The 21,829-nt window shown below is 37.4% G+C and overlaps 1 protein-coding gene across 1 annotated transcript in view; it reads left to right on the top strand.

Moving 5' to 3' along the window:
• The first annotated feature begins 627 nt into the window (after positions 1–627).
• ilrun (inflammation and lipid regulator with UBA-like and NBR1-like domains) overlaps positions 628–21,829 on the top strand; it is a 217,843-nt gene continuing 196,641 nt past the window's right edge. The window contains exons 1-5 of the mRNA XM_053316757.1: positions 628–835; positions 5,287–5,441; positions 5,569–5,766; positions 5,936–6,237; positions 9,317–12,384. Of these exons, the coding sequence (XP_053172732.1) occupies positions 678–835; positions 5,287–5,441; positions 5,569–5,766; positions 5,936–6,237; positions 9,317–9,352 (849 nt within the window). The 5' untranslated portion in view covers positions 628–677 and the 3' untranslated portion in view covers positions 9,353–12,384. The remainder of the gene's footprint in view (positions 836–5,286; positions 5,442–5,568; positions 5,767–5,935; positions 6,238–9,316; positions 12,385–21,829) is intronic.

The raw sequence follows: 21,829 nt of genomic DNA, 5'->3' as shown, positions 1-21,829 counted from the left end.
TTTGCTGTCCACTTTGATGCTGTAACAATGCAAATTTCCCCATTGTGGGACTAATAAAGGAATTTCTTTGGCTGATTTTATGATTTTATGTGTATTCATGCATATTTTTTATTTTATTTTATAGCTTTTATCGTTCTATTGTGTAATTCATCTTTTTATTGTGCTTCTATTGTGTTATCTATGTATTGTGTTTTATCTTGTTGTGCAGCACCTTGGAAAACCTCGTGTTTGTTAAAATCGTGCTATATAAATAAAGTGGATTGGATTGGATATCTTAGCTTATATATTTTTTTGGATATATCATTTTTGCAAAAAAAAAAAAAAAATCTGGCATGCATCAAATGGTCTGATGCATCAGATGCTGCTGAGCTGCAATCTTGGATTTCATTGACAAACCAATGAAAAGTGGGGGGCTGCAAATAGCAACAGATGACGTCGACGCCCTTACGTGATTGGCGAAGGTGACGCGCGGGCTGTTCCGACGTCAAACCTAACCCCCCCCTCCGGTAGTGCCATGCGCACTGACGGTTGTTGTTGTTGAGCTGGTTGTTATGGCTGGACCAGGACCAGGCCTCGGACTAAACTGAGAGAGGATCCCCCGTACCACCACCCTCCCTTTCCCCCCCTTACACCCCCCCTGGTCTGGTCTCCGTGCTACGGGACACCCGCCACCCCCCATGGAGGGCACGGACATGGACGTGGACGCGGAGCTCATGCAGAAGTTCAGCTGCATGGGCACAACCGACAAGGACGTCCTCATCTCGGAGTTTCAGAGGCTGCTCGGCTTCCAGCTCAACCCGGCCGGCTGCGCCTTCTTCCTGGACATGACCAACTGGTAAGTCCGGGGATGAGGGGAGGGCCTGTGGTGGGACAACAACAGCAACATGACGCCAAATAATTAGCTTTGTTAGTTTGAATAAAATTAAAAAAAACATTCGTAACTTAGCTGCTCTTCATCTTCCATTCACAGGGAAAGGAGGGGGGGCAGTTAAGTTAACTCATAATGATTATTTCAAAGGAGGGGGGGGGCCAACGGAAGTAAAAAAAAAAAAAAAGGTAAAGTTTGTCCCCGCTGCGAGTTTCTAGACCGCTGAAATAATAACGAGAAACATGTGCTATGTGGCTAATTTAAAGCCCTCAGTGTTGAGTATCAGCCATATTACGCAATAGTTAAAAACCGTGAAGACTCAACTCAAAGCAGCACCACGTTACTCTGATCATGACGCAACCAATCCGGATCGATCAATCAGTGTGACAACAAGTGGGCATTGATCAAGACCCCCTCTCTTTCTTTATGTGTGTGTGTGTGTGTGTGGGGACATGAATCACAGGAGCACTCACCGCCCACTCCAAAAAAAAAAAATTCACATGGTCTCAGTATTCCTGTGTCATACTGACTGTGTGAATCATGTCAGGAAATCACCTGATAGTTTTTGGGGTTATGTCCACTGACTGAAACTGTCTTCTTTCCCTTTTTCTTTCGTTTAAAAGAATTCACAAAGCAGAGTCAATAAAAAGTCAGTATATCATCTCAAGGGAAAATCCCTTCTCAGCACCAGTAGCTCTTTTTTTTATTTATTATTTTGGGTTCAGGCTCAGGCCGTCCCTCAGGCATTTCTGTCTTGTCTTCAAGTAGTAAGCATGTAATGGCTTAAATAAGAGTCACATTCCCCTAAAGCAGCAACTCACCAATTTCACACACACACACACATACACACACACACACACACACACACACACACACACACACACACACACACACACACACACGAAAAGAGCTTAATGATCATGGTTAGTACTGCCCAGCCTTCAAAAACAGCCACATAATGTCCTCCTCCAGTCTGAAAAAATAGCCCCCTAATGATGTCATTAGGGTGTACCTTAGCTTAGCTTGGACCAGGTGGAGAGAGTCTAATGGCGGTGGTTCTCAAACTAAGGGCCTGACCCCCAATGTGTAATTGGATAATATATCTGGTATGTTTTTTAACTTGAAATTAACTCTTTTTTTTAAAAACTTTTTCTTAAATACACACCTTAGTTTTTCACCTGGAATGATATATGTGATATATTGACCCAAATAAATTGATACCAAGTAGTATTGAAACGTCTCCTGTCAAATTATACCTGCAATCGACCTTTTTAAGATGAGATATTCTTTTATTAGTCACACGATGGGGAAATTTACAATAATGCAGCAGCAAAGTTCACATTAAATTCGCCTTGTCATTAAGCGTCACAAGTAGACAATGCTTCATATTAATTAGATATTTCTAGATCATATTTATTGATCAAATTACATCATATCTTTAATTATATTGCTTATCTATTGTATTTTCCCATTAAGATATTGCTATTCTTTCTAATTCTCACATATTTGATCTCATTCTGACAGGTGACTCCTACGATTTTTGTATTAACCCAGGTGCTCATTAATTAGTCGGAGTGATCTTTCAAGTCCTCTCATTATATATATGTATGTATAAGGATCAATGAGGCGATGCAACCCAGTGTCAATTGGTGTAACCTGTATTGTTTCATAAAAATCTGATTACATACAGCAAAATAAATGTGAACTATAATGTTGAATATATATAATGCACTTTAGCAACTCAACACTATGTTTTTTTTTAACACATTTTACATCATTTGTCATTAATTATTTAGAAAAAAATTATGTTTTTAGGCTAAATATTGATAAAATGCTTTAAACCTTGAATGTAGAAATACTCCAAAAACCTTTCTTTTCATTTGATGTTTTAAAATGAAATAATTATTTGTGTAAGTCCACTAAATACACTGTAGGTGGATACAGTATTTAATATTTGTCATTCATTTGTGGTTACACCATTTGACATTTTCAGGAGCATTCAGTCTTACTTTTGGTTAAAAATAAAAATCAACAAAAATACAAAATGTACATTTGAACGAACCTGATGCTGCTTCTAAAACTATTTGTAAACATATTTTTGAATTACTCATCTTGCCAACCCTTGTTTGTCACTGACCCATGTATTAAAGTGTGGTGATTTATTAAAATAAGTGAGCCAGATAGTGACAAGGTGTTCACAAACCCAAAAAGATAGGGAACCACTAGTCTAAAGCAGATCACTAAGATGTGGCATTATGTTAAGTGTATTCAGTGTTTTTACTCGACTTATATAAGAGCTGAAGGATCCATCTACACCTGGTTTCAACATGTGATCTGTGCCCCGGTTATCTGCAGAGTGGCATCTAATCAACGAGCCTTTTCATTTACATCTCATAACGAGCATTCCTGTTATCTCGCTCCTTGTGTGTGACGTTTGACTGGATCTGTGAGTTAGTAAGACGGAGGCTGATCAAACAAACATGTCACATCCCTGGTGAAAGCAAGGCGGTGTCACTCATTGTGAGGGAAGACTTGATGACTTAGCTGACATTTCATTTTTGCCGGGCGGATCTTTTTTTCTTCCAGGTGTGGTCTGTTAGATCTGATTGTATTCAGATCACTATGTACTCTGCCTTTCTTTACACCTTATGTTAATTCATTCTCTTCATCCAGATACAGATCAGGGTTGTTATAGTTTTAGTTTTTCAGGTTTTAGGAGGAAAACTTTAATTTGTAGAAGCTGAAAATGATGAAATAATGTATGACACTGAGGTTTGCGGTGTTTCTGACGTTAGCTGTCAAGTCCAAATATTTTCCATATTGGGCTGTGACGTTTTCTGCCTGGAACAACTTCTCCTTCTTCTTTCTAGACAATTGTAAGTTAAAGGTCAAGCATCTTCTTCTTGTGCTTCTAGTTTTTGTTTTAATCTTAGTTTTTGTAGCTATAATAACTCCTATCTGTTTTATCCATTTGTTTTTTGAAAAGTATCTCTCTTCTTGAGTCCACCAACGTTATAGAAGTTAAATGTAAAATTGCTGAAGTGCCCTTTAAAGTATGTGGTGTTTACTTAGTCTGTGCTCGTACTGAAGGAAATGTTTCACGTCATCAACATTTATTTAATAATTCCAGCTGTAATTATTTCCTCTATAAACTGTCAAAAAAAGGAAACTAGCTTTTTTACAATTTCCTTTAGCTCACCAACAGTTAAAAACTCATAAATAATCAGTTTACTGTCACAGAGGACTAAGAAAACCAGCATATACTGTATAGCTACATTTTGTATGCTGGAACCAGTAGCCTTCTTTCTTTTTTTTATATTCCTGGTGACATTCATGCTTAAAACACAACTTGAGCAACATCCTGTTTTTATGGAAGACACTTGGACTCAGGAAACGCATAGGTGGAATTAATAATAACATTAATGATGGCTGCTTTCCATCGAGGTGAGTCGTAACAGTCCCACTCACTCACTCACTCACTGACTGCCGAGGATCATTGGGACTATTAGTAGAAACAGATAGAGCCGTCGTTAGTGTTATTATTTACAGATGTGATTTCCCTGCTTTGACATGTCAATATGTCTGCTGTGAAAAGAGTCTATTAGCAGATTATTAATGAATGTTGCAGATTAATTATCTATCAATCATCCTCAGGCTTTTTTATATAAAGTGCTTCCCACACTAACACCAAAATGTGTCAATAAAAGAGACAGAAAATACAATAAGTCAGAGTCCCTGGAGTCGCTCTGTTGTTCATTATGTGTCAAAACATCTCCAGGATTTTTCTCTAGATGGCTCACAATGTTTTAAGTGGGATATTTAATCTATGGGAATGTAGTGATGTGCCACATTTGATATTTAAATAGTTAACAAAGCAGCAGATTAATTTTATATTTTTAAAAAGCACATTTAAGACCTACCTTTGTAATTTTATTTGTTTATTAATGTCTTTTATTTTATATTTTAGCCTGTGTTTTTACTACTTGGACTATTCTTCTTCTTCTATTTTATTGTTTTCTTCTTCATAACCCACATTTTATGTCTGCTTTTACTTCATTACTTAGTTGTTTTATTATTTTACTTTCCTCTTATCTTATCTTTTTTCTTTTAATTTCCTTCTAACATTTCCCAGTTTTACCCACTTTTTTCTATAGTGACTCAAATATTTGTATTAATCTTTACTACCCTTTATTTTATTTGGGTATTTTTTAAATTTTTATCCTACTTCTGGTGTTTCCTCATTGCAGAGTCATGAGAGTTATGATAGCATTTCCTTTAGTTCCTGTTTTAATTGATTTTGTTAGTTTGTTTTGACTACGTAAAGCACGTTGTCTTAAAATACAGACTCTAACTCAGGATTATTTGGGCAATGTTAACCCCGCGCCCTCTCACTCTCGTCTCCCTTTGTGTCGGAACAGGAATCTTCAGGCTGCTATCGGTGCATATTACGACTTTGAAAGTCCCAATATCAACACGCCATCCATGTCCTTCGTTGAAGATGTGACAATTGGGGAAGGAGAGTCAGTTCCTCCAGATACACCGTTCACAAAGACCTGGAGAATACAAAACACAGGTGTGTAACTGCAACGTGTCATTACCTTCACAACTTAAGCTCACATAAATACCCTGAGTGTGCTGTGTGTCATGCTGTTAGACTGCCATGGTTGTGTTTTAATGGCACTTCTCTTCTTATGTTACAGGTGCAGAGTCGTGGCCTCCGGGGGTTTGTTTAAAGTACATCGGCGGGGATCAGTTTGGCCATGTAAACACGGTTATGGTGAAGTCACTAGACCCCCAAGAAATATCAGATGTCAGCGTACAGATGCGAAGTCCCACAACTCCCGGCATGTACCAGGGCCAGTGGAGGATGTGCACAGCCACCGGATTATTTTATGGAGGTAGGAAATATAAAGTGATTTATTATTTATTATGGCTGCAACTAACTTTTCTTTTCTTTATGTATTTTTGTCTTTAAATTCTCCCAAAAATATGTCCAATCAACTAACAGATTATTAGTTTGGATCCGTTATTCAGCTCATGTATTTTACTTCCTCTTTTCCTCCGCAGACGTAATCTGGGTGATTCTCAGCGTAGAAGTCGGAGGTCTCCTCGGCGTGACCCAGCAGCTGTCTTCCTTCGAGACAGAATTCAACACTCAGCCCCAGCGCAACGTTGAGGGAGACTTCAACCCCTTCGCCTCACCACAGAAGAACAAGCACGATGCGACCGATGGCTTCAGAGACCCCAGCGGAGCCTGGGAACGCACGCAAGAGCCAATCCAGCAAGATCAAAACGGACTGTCTCATAATGCTGTAAATAGGTCGACGAACGGTCTCCAAACTAACCTCTCTGTGGTAACTTACGGTCAGGTATGTATGCATCTTTTTCTGAGTTTTACCCTCTAACAGTGGGAACATGGGTTGACCTGTGGCGGCAAACTTAAAATGACAAGAAAAGCAAAAACATACACACCTGCTTTACAGTATTTAGTGTGAATTCTGTCCCCAGTTTCATAGATGTTAATATTGGCTGGTGTCTTTCTGTGAAGTGCTTCATTTAGGGGTGGGGGTGACCACTTATGATTGACTGTTGGTGGATGTGTCTTCTCAAAACACGGATTTTCGATCAGGCTCCTTTTTGTAGTAACTGTTTTAGAGCTGCAACACTTAGTCAAACAACCAATTAGTTGATCCACAGAAAGTTAATTGACAACTGTTTTGATAATTAATTAATTGTTTTGAGCAACTTTTTAAGATTTTTCCTATTACATGTTCTGAAAGGACAATTACCGTTTTTTACAACCTGGACCTTATTTCTAGCACAAAATACGATCATTTACTCACCCAGACAACTTTGGTGTCATTTGGAGTCGTTCGGACGAAATTAGCTCCAGTGTTGCGCTGCGTATATCCGTATAATGCGAGTACACGGGGCACCGAAGCGCAGCCTCTATATAACGCATTATCTCCCGCAAAACTAGTTCATTTCACCAATATTTAGTTATGATACATTCCCCTCCAACACCAAAGTTGTCTGGGTGAGTAAATGATCGTATTTTATGCTAGAAATAATGTCCGGGTTGTAAAAAACGGTAATTATCCTTTAAATGTGAATATTTTCTGGTTGATTTCTTTCGTTCTCTACAACAAAAAACCTGAATATCTTGAGGTTGTTGACTGCTGGTTGGGATAAAACAAGACATTTTACGTTGCATCTCAGGCTTTTAGGATTCCTTTATTTTCATCATTTGCTGACATCGATGATCAAACAGTTAATTAAATGAGAAAATTGATCAGTAGATTAATTGATGGTGAGCCAGACTGGTATTCCAGCTCTTGTAAACAGCGGGCCAAGTACATTTTTTTTCCATCTTTATTCTCACTTATTGTATGAAATGACTTGTTGTGATAATATTTAATATTTATATGGCTTGGTTAGTTATGGTTCGGGCACGGTAGCAGCAGAGCTCATGGTTCTTTGGTCCAGAGTGAAGTATCATGAATGAATATTTAATAGATTTCCATGACATTTGGTCGAGCCACGCGTGATCCCCTTAAATACTTTGGTGAGCTCTGTCGTGTCATCGAGCGGCACCAACAGGTCTAAATGTTCAGAGAGAAAATGTCAAAATCTAATGATCAAATGAATGTACGCCGTCAGCATGTTTTTAATGTTGCTATTTTGTTCACAGCAACCTTGATTCCAAATTTAAAGGTTAGACATTTTTTCCTTTCATTATGTAACAACATGGCCTTTCATTTGTCAACACCATTAGGCTCAATTTAATTAAATATCTTTGCCCTACTAGTTATAAGAAGCCACAATAGAAAAACGTTCCCCTTACTTCTCATCTATTTGTTCTATTTAGTTTTGTGGTGTGTGATGATTATTACAGCCTAATTTAGCCTCTAGTGTGGTTAAAAATTAATGTGAGATGACGGAGATGACACATACTGTGGCTCAGGGTGTAATGCAGTGAAGTGTGAGGAAACCACCATGTGAGTATCGCTACTATTCATCGTACATTCCTCGTGTTAACAATTCATTGTGGTATGCAACAGAAAAAGCCTACCTACAGCTTCTAAGAGGAAGTTTATGTTCTCAGTTGAGTGAAAGTCTTTCATCACAGTCTAATAATTAACTAACAACTTGAAAAAAAACAATTTTCAGGTTGAGCCATGAATTTTATAATATGCAGTTTTATTTTAACCTAGGGCTCAAAAGTAGCAAAAACCACCAAAAGCTGGTAAAATATGCAAATGACAGGTAGGTCTGCTTCATTTACTCACTCAAAACAAATGGTAATGTATTGAGTGGCTGGTAAAATTTGAATATTCACTCACCAATGGACAACAATGTTAATTTTGAACCCTGTTATACCAGTTAAACCTGCTGTCATACCTATCACCACTGTTGAGCCTTTATTCACAGTTTGGGGCTCATCTGCTCTGATGGGGGGCTGAACTTAACCCTTATTAGGAAAATGAGATATATTAGGAAAATTATTAGGAAAATGAAATAAAAGCCTAGTAAAAAGCCATATTTTGAAATTTCCGATTTTTATGAATTGTATCTCCTTCAAGATACGTTATCCCTATTAAGGTATACAAATGGTCATAATGGCAAACACTTGAATGTTTTATTATCGATAAAGAGAAGTCATACATTCTTGCTTTCCCTGGTCATTAATATCACACATGAGTTTTTATCATTTCTATCAAAGTATAGACCTACCATGAGCTTCAATTCTACCAGTTCAAGGCACATACATTTGAGCAACCACCTTAACCATGCTAACAGGGTGTTAAAGAGTGTGTATCTCCTGGTGCACTTTGCCTGTTTAAAGGGTTAAATCTGAAAACGAGATGTTAGACGAACGCTGTTTTGGTGCAAAAACGACACACGTTCACACCAGGTGTTGCAGCTTACTTCTGCACATTTAGACAGTAAAATGGATACTTCTCCTACTTGACAAGCTAGTCAGCCACAGGAAATCAGCCAAGAGGAAGTGGTTTACTATTTCTATTTCAGATTTGCACCATGTGGAGGCCATATTGGAAAAGCTTAGTTTTTTGAGAGGGGAAAATGTTGTTTTTGTGTAGATGGGGCAGGGGTAAGGGCAAAATAGAGACGTAGCCGGTTTATTGTGGACGTGGTTGCAGTCTCAGCTTTGTTTGCCAGTCAGGACATTTTATATAAGGCATCAATACAAAAGAGCTTTGACTGAGCTGCTTCCTACAGTACAAACAATGCAGGTTTTTCCAGCCGGTGATACGGCAGCAGATAGCAACATAGTTTGTTTTAATACAGGTACCCCTCCCTCAGGTTTCATTTGGTTTTAAATTACATAACAAAGTAAAGAAGCAGTTTCGCTTTCACTCCTTTACTCAAAACCCTTTCAATACTTTTACTTCTTAATACGTTGTCTCTCGTTTTCTTCCCCCCCAGGGTATTCATGGACCCTATCCGTTTGGACAGAGCTAGAATGACAAAGACCTCCCCCCAATTTGGATGATGAGCATAACACCCCAGGAGTCCTTAAATGCAGAAGGAGTTGGAGGGGGGGGAGGAACAGTTGTTTTATATTGACTCATGACAACCCCTCTCCCCAACCCACGGCCCTTTTCCACAGAAACACAAGACTACAGCGAGGTGATGGATTACATCCGCTACCGTGAAATATCCTATCTGACATCATCAACACCCGGACTCACATGTGTAAATGCTTCATTTATGAGTGCTATAAACCCTTAAAAAAATAGATACACACGACTATTTTTTATTTCCACACGCATAATTAAAGGGAAATTCAACCCTAAACAGCCAACATACAATTCGTCACTTCAACGGGCAATTCAATACTCTGTCTCTTTTGGGGTTCCTACACAGGTCTGTATGGAGAGTACTAAACAAGCTACTAGTGATTATAGATCATTCAGAGGCCTTGAAAAAAAAAGTGTTTAAAAGAAAGACTGAATAATTGTGGAATGTATTTTTCATTTGGAAGAAAAAAATAAGTGTAATCTTTTATTCACAAATTCCTCTAGATGACAGCCTTACACCACTTTCACTTACAAAAAAGCTGGGCAATGCTGTGGGATGTCTTAATTATAAGCTGTGTTCACGGCTGCAGCTTCAATTCAATTCACATCACGACAAAAAAAAAAAAAAAACTAAACAGAAATTGTTCAAGTACATTCATAAATACATGTGCAGGTTGGCAGGAAGTTTGCTTTTAACAGTTGAGGTTCACCATGATGTGCCCCAGTTTTGGTATAACCATAGGATTTGTTTTTCTTTCTTCTGTCTTGTGAAAGGTTCAGACATCTTGATCTCTGATCTTTTCCCAAAAAAAACAGTGACGGCAAGCTTTGCTCAACCTCAAAACTACTTTCAAGTATTTTTGTATAATTGAGAACAATGGAAAGGAAAGGACTATAAGTCATTACCAATGTTTATAAAAGTTGTGACATAGCAGCTATAGGTTTATATTACATAAATAGCTCCGAGTTTGTAGCCAGTGTTTACCCTCACAGAGCAGTTTCGGGCCCTCCTTGAACCCTCCTTGGATTGATCTCCACCCCACAGTAAATGCCTGGTTTTTCCTCGTCGTTTGCATCTGTCTTAAAATCAGTGTTAGTGACTAGTCACAGATCAGATACTTAATATTTAAAATCACTTTCTCAGAAATCAAAGATATTGAAAGATGAGGGGCAAATTTCTTGCATCTTTATGTAAAAAACAACAAAAAACAACAACAAAAAAAAATTCCATGTTGGTGTGATCCCAGTGTAGGAACCCCGTCTCTTCCCAAAGATAAAAATCCAGAGAACCAAGACACTAATCTGCGCTGTCATCCAGCCACACTGTCTGCAGGTGCCCAGTTCAGACTGCATGAGACAACGTGGTGTTTTTTTTTTGTTTTTTTTTCTTTTTCATTTCTTTTCTTTTTTTGTTGTTGTTGTTGTTGTTGTTGTTGGGGTGGGTTTTCATGTTAAATAGATGCTGAAGCGAAAAAGGAGTTTTGAGCAAGTGAGGTGTGAGGAAGGGTTGAAAAAAGCCATCTTAATCTATTTTGCCTGGTGAGTGATTTTATTTTTTTCCATGTCTGTGTGTACTAGGTGTGTGTGTGTGTGCGTGCGTGCATGTGTGGATGTATGTTACGGTTATTCTTTTGATTGAACTGACATGAAATGGTGTATACTACTTGGGCAAAAAGGATGACGAGACTATTAAAAAAAAAACACACACATCTGTACTGAGAGCGATTTTACTAGGCGTGTACCTCTGAAGTATTGTTGAGTGATTATTCACTGTTTGGATGAACTGACTCACTAATTAACCTGATGTTATTTATTTGCTGTCTTATTGTACACTGCAGATGCAAAAAAAGCACCATTTACAGCCAGCAGGTGGTGCTAAAAATCAGATGACCAACTATAACTTGACTCCATATGCTGAGTACATGAGAAAAAAGGTGATAAAGTTTGATTGTGGTGAGATTTGAATGGTTTGCATCAGCTTTTTTTCTTTTTTTTTTTTTTTTTTTTTTTCTTTGGCACTGATGTTATGTTATTGCTATTTGCACAATGCTTTTCACCACTTCTGATCATTTTTTTTCTGTGTGTGTGTGTGTGTTTGTGATACCAGCATTTTTCAAGTTTTTTTTTTTCCTTATATCGCCTTCATTCTCCACTGCTTTAGATTTTCAGTTTCATCGCTGCATCTATTTTCTGAGCATAAAAAAAATGAAGACTGACTGAATTGTGTTACTCTTGATTACACATATCTGAGAACGAGTTACACAGTTTGCCTGCTATCACACCTTATTATTGTTATCTTACATCAGCTTTGATGTGCTCATTATGTCAGACGATGGATTTTGATCGTGTATTTTTGGGCTTAAAAATAAAATGGGAACTTCATTATAGTGTTAGTTTTTTTTTTTCTAAAGTGGCGTATTTCTAAATGCCTCAGACGAAACATAATTAATTAAGTTTATGTCTTAATTTATCAAACTTCCTCCCAGTTTGTTGCCTTCATGATCATGTTGTTACCCATTGGTAAAACTCACCAGCATTCTGTGTTGAACCGCTGCTTTATTTGTATTGAGAGTCAACTGAGAGTCCTCCTCCCAAACAGTATGCACTGTTCTGCGGTGCTTCTTTCAGTCACGTCAGTCTTTTTTTCTCCTTTGTGTGTGTGAGTGAGTGTGTGTGTGTGTGCGTGCGTACTTCCCTTTTGTGAGCTTGCCTGTGTACGTGTGTGAGAGAGAGAGAGAGAGAGAGAAAGAGAAAGATGGTGAGGAGGTCTGAACATTGCTGGAATTTATTCTCTAGTTTTAGTGTGTGACTATGTGCGGGTTTAAGATGGGTGGTGAATGGATGAGATGAAAGTTTACATAGTCCTAAAATAGCACATTTATCTGAAGAGAAATTGTCAGTATAAAGCTTTTTTTCCCCTGTATCTATAATTAAGCATTTGTATGATTAAATTAACACTGAAACTGACTTGTTGTCTTTTTTTTTGATGAGTCTATACACCGGCTGTATCACTCTGTAGTTTACCTCCTGTCACCAAATCATAATCATTACACTCATAAATTGCATCCATAAATGAAAGTACATTTAACTGTAGGGGCTGCAGTGCCAGCACTTTCAGAGCTGCAGATTCAATCCAACCTGAGCCTCCCATCAGCAAGAAAAAAAAAAAAAACTGCAGCAGTTGTTTAAACCTGCTGATGGAGACAAGTGCACCACCTACAGGAAAGGAAATGAACAGCACCTGCAAATGGCACTTTAGACACTTGCAGAGACTTATACACCTTCTTTTGTGTAGCTGCTGTTTGTTTGTATATTGCTTTTTTTTCTATTTCAAACCTGCACAATATAAGAATGAAGTTGACAGGATCAGGATCATTTTCTGCTGAATTCTAGTTAAAGCACATAGTTTATACCACTCGGATTATGGTTGTATGCCCTCAACCAAGAGATTCCTCACTATATTTTAACTGTCCAAACAAACTGAAATAATATATTTTTGCACAGCTGGGTGTAATTTGACAGGTTGCATTGGAGGGTGGCAAAGTTTTAATAATACATTTTAAAAACAAAACTTTCTTGCTCCATGCCTGATGAAGATGTAGACTTAACAGGTTGCAAATAAACACAACAGCAGTAACTTTTATTTAAAGTTGTTTTAAGGAAAGAAAAACAAAATAGCAACGTGCATCAAATATTGAATGTATGCTGGATGCTAGAAATGTGTTTATTGGTAAAATAGTTGGCTATGGACTGCTGACTATTCTCCACTCTTATCTATTTTATATATCTAGGTTCACATTTTAATGTTTATTACATTTTAAAAGCATTAAAACCCCATCGGTAACACAAAGTAACGGGCATTCACAAGATCAAAGAAATGCAGGAAGTTGTAATGCAGTTTTAATGCTCATTGCCTGCAGGTATAAAAACAGCAGTAATCATGTTGTGCGTAGGAGGTGATATTGATATGTGTTACATGTAGGCCTCGTCCTCGTGGAAATAATCAGCAGCTTTTTCAAATGTGAAAGTTACGTCAGCGGGTTATGAATGAGTTCAATGAGATATTCAACATCTAGGAAAAACTCATAAATTACGACTCACTTGTTGGCACTTAGAAAAGGACGAAGGCCCAGTATCTTAGTTAGATTTAGTCTCAAAAGTATTTATTTTTTGTAATATATATCTTTCTAGTAATCCATTAACAAGATAACAAACAAACAAACAAGGGCAAGACTACTGCTGGTCATAACGGTCCTTAAGCCTTTACACACTGAATAAGGTTACAAACTATCAGTTCCAGCTCAGTCTACAATCATTCCCATGGAAAGTCCACAAAATCCTAACAAGGAACCTTTTGAGGAAATCGTTTGGGTAATCCTCTACTTCATGCGGGTGGAATATAAACATAAACTGAGTGTCCAATGTTGCTTAGGATATCATCAGTTGTGTGTTATGATATGCGAAGGGTTTATCTCCTTTGTGCACGTTTCTTAACAGGGTTTCATTGTCTCTTAATCTTCAACATCTTTGTTAAATCCAATCGCTAAACTCACCTGATAATGAGACTCTAAGGTGTTTGAAAGTAACATGTAAACCACAGCACAGGATAGAATTTGATGTATTGTTATCATGTTTGAGTAATGATGTTATTTCAACTGGGCTTAACAATGATGTTATCTTCTGCATCGGCTCGATTACACTGACGACACATTGAGAAGTTATATTGCCAAAGACATGAGAAAGGTATCACTCATATTACAGGAACTAACTTTTCTCCCCCAACACATAAATAAGTTATACACATGAATTAAACTTCTATGTACTTATACAGGAATCAACTAAATTACCCATGTAAGTTTACGAGAGATAGACGTGTTATTAATGTAAATATAAATCATCATGTCATTTAAAAGCAAAAACATTGTAACAATGTAGTTGATTATGCAATTAGGTTTATAGCAAGTATCGGTTACTCGGTTCAGTGGATAGACACACAGACATTTTCAGTAGAAGTGCTCGCATATATATGAGTCCATGTCCAAATATTAAAATTCCCTTATTTGTTTAGTGATGGTTTACAGTAGGTGACTCCTCCTGCAATAAAAGTTTTCCAAAGAATGAACGCATCATCAATTATGAAAGCCTGAGGCTTTCCTGACATGATACTTTTTATAAGCTCCTACAAGCCTGTTGAAATTCATCTCAGGTCAAAAATTGAATGAACCTTGCTCAAATATTCTTTTGTGTCTTAAAATTGAGCACAGAACACAGAAAAACAGGAAATATCCATATTATTATTCTTTGAAAGCTGCACTGTCTGCTGATTTTAATCTGCTATCTACAAACCATGTAACCTGGCTGCCATGTGCATATCACAACACAGGTATACAGGTACATCTCTGTGTTTATATGAGTCAGACGTTGTGTGTTTGTTGCAGGCCACAAACACTGATGCGATTAAGTGAATGGACTTGTGCAGACATTGTGTGACAAGGCAACTGAGAACAAACATTGACTCTTGCTTCAGAGTGAATTGTGTAAAGCTGCTATCATGTCTCCCATCTCGCATGCACTTGAGTCAATAGGTTTGTTTTGTTTGATAACTGCCTGTCATATCTATCAAGTGAAACAGGCCCTAAGCTCGAGACTTCCAGAGTATGTTAGTGGGGGGAAAAATTAAACAAAGGTGTCAGAGACACAGTATTTCACTCTAGGAGAGGGAACATACAGAAGGTCTTTTGTTTGACTGAATTCATGCAGAACAGCTTATAAAGCCTTTTAACCCCTACAGCTGTGTAGAGAAAATACATGAAAATAAAACAAAAGTTACAGATAAAAACATTGACTGTATGTCTATAATCCATCTGTGCTGACTGTGCAGAATCACAGGTAGTTTTTGTTGATTTAAACAATCATCAAAGCTGGAGTGAATTGTGTAATAGAAAACTGGTTGTTACCAGACATCAGGGTGGATGCTTGAGGCAAACTAAAAGTGTTTAATTAAATCTCTTTCTGTAATCATAACCTGTCAAATGAATGAACCTCTCCATACTGTCTTGCCCTCAGCAATGCACTGCAGAGACCAATTACATGCATCACAACACAACATTGATATGATTTTTTTCACCCCTGAAAATGATGAATTCAGTTTCAAATGTTACATTGAAATTTAATTGAAAAGATGACACTCACAGTTACTCATCCAGTAATAACTACAAAGGTACGCTTTTAGTGCACTGAAGTGTCAAGTGTAGCAGTCGTATTTCAAGACAGGAAGCAGTGTGTTTTCATACACCATCTGGTTGATAGAGGACCTACCTTCCTGAAAGTATCAATGTGATTAGATTAGATTAGATTTTATTTGTCTGGGTGGAGAACGCTGCAAGTATCGTAAATGACGATCAACTTTTTGTCAAAGGATGGCACAGAGCATCAAAAATTCAGAACAGAGTAACTAGTGGAAAATTGTTCCCACTTGTTAAAGTAATGACATCATTCAAAAATTCCCTGAAGGGGAAAGTACACAATATTTGGCAGCGAAATGTATAAAAAGTAGACTAACTTATAGAATAACTATTTTATAACTTCTTGAAGTAGCGACCCCCCCCCCCCCCCCCCCCCCCACACACACACACACATACACACACATGCGTATAGACACACACACACACACACACACACACACACACACACACACTTCAGCAATGCAACGCGTGTTATCAGGTTATCACAGGTTTTGTCTGTAAAATCTTTATCTAAGTAAATATTCACTACAGCTGTTGGGTGATGTAGTTGATTAAAATGTAGGCTATAATCCTCAAGAGGACTTATAAAGTTGCACAAGACAAACTAAGGAACATTAAAGTAGCTTAGATATTGCACCTAAACTTGCACTCAAAGGACTTTACAACAAAGGAGTTCATTATGATTAACTCATAGAGAAACATCATCTGACTCTAGTTTCCTGCATATGATATTTGAGCATCTTTCAGCTTATTGTTTTGGGGTATATGACATGCAAAGTTGTGGCTCACTCTCACTGACAGAACACAAACAATTTTAGGCAGTATGATATGACAATGGCAAGACGCATGTAGATTCAAATTCACCTGGGTAGTGCAATTTGATGCGAAGACGCGATAAGTTGAAAATGTTTCGACTTGAGTAAAAAACTTGAATGTATACTAATGCTCTGCTTCATGAATGTACAGAGACGAAATGGGAAAAGAGAAAGACTAGAGCCTTCATTCAGAGGCTAAACTGAACACAAACTCACAAACATGTTTGGTATGTTCTTGCTAGCTATCTTCAGTCTGAGTTATAAATCAAAACGGGTCAAGGTCACAAGTTGTACCTTTCCCTAAATAACCCAAATATGACCAAACTCTAAGTATCCCTGTAAAAAAGACTGTGCCCCTGTGCACCATTCGCTTAAAGCTCTCATGTCCAACGCTGCCCTGTACACATGAACAAATAATGCCAATGCCTGTACCTGCAGGGTGAGACCGATGACGTCACAACTCTTAATGGACATTTATCCCACTGTGCGTACATTAATATGCGAGTTAGTTCTGTTCTGTTATATGTAGCTATGAGCTATGCTAGCTGCCAGGTTGTCATAGGCTGCAGAAGTTTATGAATGCTAAGTTATTGTATCTGCTAAGGACATGCTAGTACAGTCCTGTTTTTATTTTATTTCAACAACATTTTTTTACTTAGTAACGGATATCATATAAAATGTAGCGAAGTACAATACTTCAAACAAAACATACTTAAGTAAAAGTAAAATTCCAGATTTTTAAAACTACTTTAAAAAGTACAAGTACACAAAAAAACCTACTCAATAACAGTAATGCGAGTAAATGTAATTTGTTACTTTCCACCTCTGCTTTTTTATTGAATTTTTGAATCCGTCTGCTGCAAAATCTTGATCACCTTCATATTGTGATTATTTTTAAAGCATATTATCACTCAAATCTCATGCCTTTTTCAAATAGATGCATGTATTAATTCAAATGATTGACTAGCAAATTAAGAATTAGAAGGAAGCTGTAACTGTTACTATAATAAAGAGGTCAACTCACAATTTTTTACTCTGATTTGTCTTGAACACATGGTTTGATTTGGATCCATGACATCAAAGACTGTTTCTTCTCTTATTGCATAAACGATTCCTGCTAAAAATTCCACAAAAGTACTATAACAACCCCCCCACTCCCCTGCCGCACGAAGAGATCGTTAGAAATCTTAATATGCCCACAGGCTGTTGGTCTGCACTCCAAAATATCAACCAATCAGGTAGTGTGAACCTGAAAAAATTATGCAGTTTGGCAGCGTTGCCCCCAACCAGACAGGTGCAAACCTGATCAACAGATAATGCAGCTTTTTCAGTGTTGCACCATATTCCACCAAACACAAGTCTGTAATAGCATAGATGAGGTCAAAGCTCAGCTTTAATACCAGGGACAGGTAACTGTAGGAGACAACATGAAAAACTGCAGCAAAAATGTAGCGTCTAATTTATTAAATTATGCAATATTTTTTAACAAACTAATCATTTATCATTTTTAATCATTAAAGGATAAGGCTGGTGTTGTGTTTCCTATTTTGTTATATCAACAAATCCCATTATAAGACTAAAACCAACAATGTGTCTGTCTCTCAGTACCTTGTGACTTTCCCTGTCCTGTGTGCGGCACCATTCATTCCTACTATAGATGGAAAAGTAGTCACAAGCATATAGTTGCATTTTTGATAAAGGCAAAATAATTACACAAAAGTTAAAAATCTAAATATACCCTCAGGCTGTATTAACTACAGTCCCAGTAAAGGAACATGTCAACCAGTTTGGGGAACTATGCTATCCTATTTGAATTATGTGCCAGCATAATTCAAATAGGATTAAAAAAACATTTGTCTCTCGCTGCCAGTCTACCAAACATATTTTTTTCCAAATAAGGTCCCATGGTTGTCCAGGAGAAAAGGAGGGACTTCACCTCTCTAGGGGTCTTCCTGAGCCTCAGAGGTTAAGCTGCTGACCATGGACCACAGAGTCCCTGGTTCGGGTCTGACCTTTGTTGTGTTTCTCGCTTCCTCATTGTCTGTCATCTCTCTACTGGCACCATGTTATAATGGCATTAAGTGTCCTAAGATATTTTCTTTTTTTTTTTTTTTTTTTTTTTTTTTTAGTATATTTTTTGGGCTTTTTTGCCTTTAATGTTCAGGACAGTGTAGAGAGACAGGAAACAGGAGGCAGAGAGAGGGGGAATGACACGCAGGATATGACCGCTCGGCTCGGGATTTGAACCGGGGTCGCCTGCAACGAGGACTATAGCCTCAACACATGGGGCGGGTGCTCTACCCGCTGAGCTATGCTCAACCCCGATATTTTCTTTTAAAGGAAATGTGCTTATTATTTAGTATTTGTATGAAATTCTTCCAAGTATTTAAAATACATTTCCTGTTACACCTGCATCATCACATCGTCACTGATCTACATTCATATCCAAGCTCACTGATGCAATCACTGGTATTTGATCAGTTTATCAGTTAAAAAACTTCATTCACATACAAACACTTTCACTACTCCACATGATTTCTGTTCTTCCTTTTAAACTTCTGAAATGGTTCATTACATAACATCCCATTTGACCTCACATCTGTCGGTTTTTCCGTGCATGTGCAGGTTCTGGCATGTCTCTACAGCGCTAACTGCTTTACACCATATTTAAATACCTTGGCTCAGGGCCCGGCTGTTGTAAGAGAACATTGGGAAATGATCTCAAATTACTTACAATAACTGTCTTTGTGGAGATTAACATTACAGGTGAGTGCATATTTAATAGAAGTTATTCAATACAAATCCAACTCTGTGTGTTGGATTCCAACAAGTGCATATAGTTGCATTCATCAAAGTGTATTCTCTCAACAGCAGGTATTTCAATCAATCAATAATTACAATACAGAGGATCGAGAGAAGCACATTGAAAATAAACATTGAAAATAGTAGGTCCAGTACAGGAAAGTAATAGTAGGTCCAGGACAAAGTTTCCTCATGAATTGTTCCTGTTCATGTCATGTTGAAGTAGTGGTATGTATGTAAAGTTGGAGTAGTTTGCATCACATTTTTCCAAACTGACTAAGAACTGATTTTTCATCTGATTGTCCCACAAGCAGTTGGAGGAGCTGTCCTAGCCGGCTTTAGAGAGGATACAGTTATTCATGTCATTGTCAGTTTCTAACAATATGACACTTATTCACGCGCAATATTGACACGGCTAAGACAACTTAGGTCACTGACACCTGTTTGCACTAGGGGCACCTGCACAATCATTACTCATATCAAGATCCCAGTGGACCAATTGAATCTTCATGTTTGGCATCCAGTCTGTTAGTTTCTTTTAGCTCATTGTCTTTCAGCCATGAAAATGTTGTACCAGAGCCAAGGAAAAGGTCATACACTATTTGAACAAACTGCCATGCAAATGTTGTTGACGAACTGGATGTGGGTAAAGCCAAAAGCAAACATTTTCTCTTTATAGAAATCTGTAAAAAAATGACCATGTAAGAAAAGCAGGCTCTTTTAAGATATTACAGCTCATTTAGTTCAAATTAGAATGTAATTATATTGTGTAATGTGGCATAAATTGCAAATGTGTACACAAGCTACAAAACACCACACAGTTTAACTCTGTCTGTATATCTGTATGAAACACACACACACAGCATTTACACACAAGCAATCACAATAATACACACATTTATTATGAATTTCATACTAACTGGCCAATGAAAGAAGTCCGTCATCGCTCATGGTTTGATTTGGTGTGTCTACAAACACACGGCTGCTAAGAAGTGTTGACGCAGTTTGTGCACACCCCCTCTGTATCTCACAATTAGTCCATTCACACTGTGGCGAACCATATCAAACTCAACAGCTCCTGCACTGGATGTCAGAGAAAAGAAAATATGTCCTGCGTTTGGAAATGAAAAAGAAACATTTTTTGCTATCAGAAGACTGGCCTTTTAGCGACTTACATTGTGAATTAAAAGCAAGATTAAAGGGCAAAGATTAGATATGTGGTAGTAAGAGGTTTTATTGTAATGGGTTACCACCATTGCGCCAATAACAAGCAATTCTTTGAAAGCCTGTTATTTCTCTGCATTTGACAGAACCACATTGTTCAAACATGCTTAAATTACACAAAGCGCTCCTCTATAGAAAAGTCTTTATCACAAAGTATGAATTTGCAGTTAGCAAACAGAATTCAAAGAGTTTTTACATTTGCGGTTATGATTTACTTTTTCTTAACAAAAGGAAATAATCAGATATCTCAAAGTGTGATAATGACAGTTTCTTTATCCAAGCAAAAATCTTAAGTGTATTGCTGTGATAGAAATCATGTACTTATTTTGTGTTGTTGTTATTGTTAGCCATGAAATCATCCATGCAATTGAAGTGGCACATCCACAATATGCAAATCTCATTGTTGTATTCCACAGACTCAAATGCTGCACTGTAAATTCTCAGTGTAACCGTAATATTAAACATAAAGTATAATGATAGGTGCATGCTCAGACTCTCCTTATTTTTGAATATAAAAAAACAAAATATGACACCACTCCAATACACATGTGATCAAACTGTACCTGTTTTTATTTGTACATATTATACTGTATTTGTATGCTTCACTTCACTTTTATACTAAAATCATATCTCATGACATCTCATTAAATGTAATTATTAAAGTACCTGACAGTATATAAAGTAGTCAAAACTAGTCCCACCATCAAAGGCCCTGCTCACCCACAAAGCTGCTGTCAATCAAATACATGCTCTACATACTCACACAGTCGTGGGAGGAGATCTTATCAGCATGATGAAATGAAAACACCTGTAGAGGGTTTGTGGGGCATACATGTTTATTAAAAATAAGAATCCATAAATCTAATGTATTTAATGATATGATACTCTGCTGAAGACACTTTTGCTCTTTTATTAAAGTAGGTATTTGAATGCAGAAAGTTTATTTGTAATGGAGTGTGTAACATTATAGTATTTCTGCTTTTACTTAAGAAAAAGATCAAAGTATAAAATGTATGTGTATATATTTATTCATTCACTGAAAACCCTAAGATCCTCCTGTTTGCACCTTGCACAGTAGCTTGATGTAGCGAGCAGCCATTTACGATGTTTGATAAAGTCAATTCTAGTGACTGCAGTGTCGCTCTGTCGGTCGACCACTTTTGACAGACATTCATTGCTCTCAGATGATGTATCCTAATAAAAACCCTGATTTTTCCTTTAGTGCCACCATAAGGTTGGCATTTGTTGTTTTTGAGTGAAATACCTCACCAACTATTAGTTTTCCTCAAAATGAATTGAACTAACTTTGCTGATCCTCTGATTTGTCATCTA

The sequence above is a fragment of the Scomber japonicus genome, chromosome 3 (genome assembly GCF_027409825.1).
Source record: "Scomber japonicus isolate fScoJap1 chromosome 3, fScoJap1.pri, whole genome shotgun sequence".
In the NCBI taxonomy this organism is placed as follows: Eukaryota; Metazoa; Chordata; class Actinopteri; order Scombriformes; family Scombridae; genus Scomber; species Scomber japonicus.
Note: the sequence above shows the minus strand (reverse complement) of the source record. Positions and strands in the feature narration are given on the sequence as shown.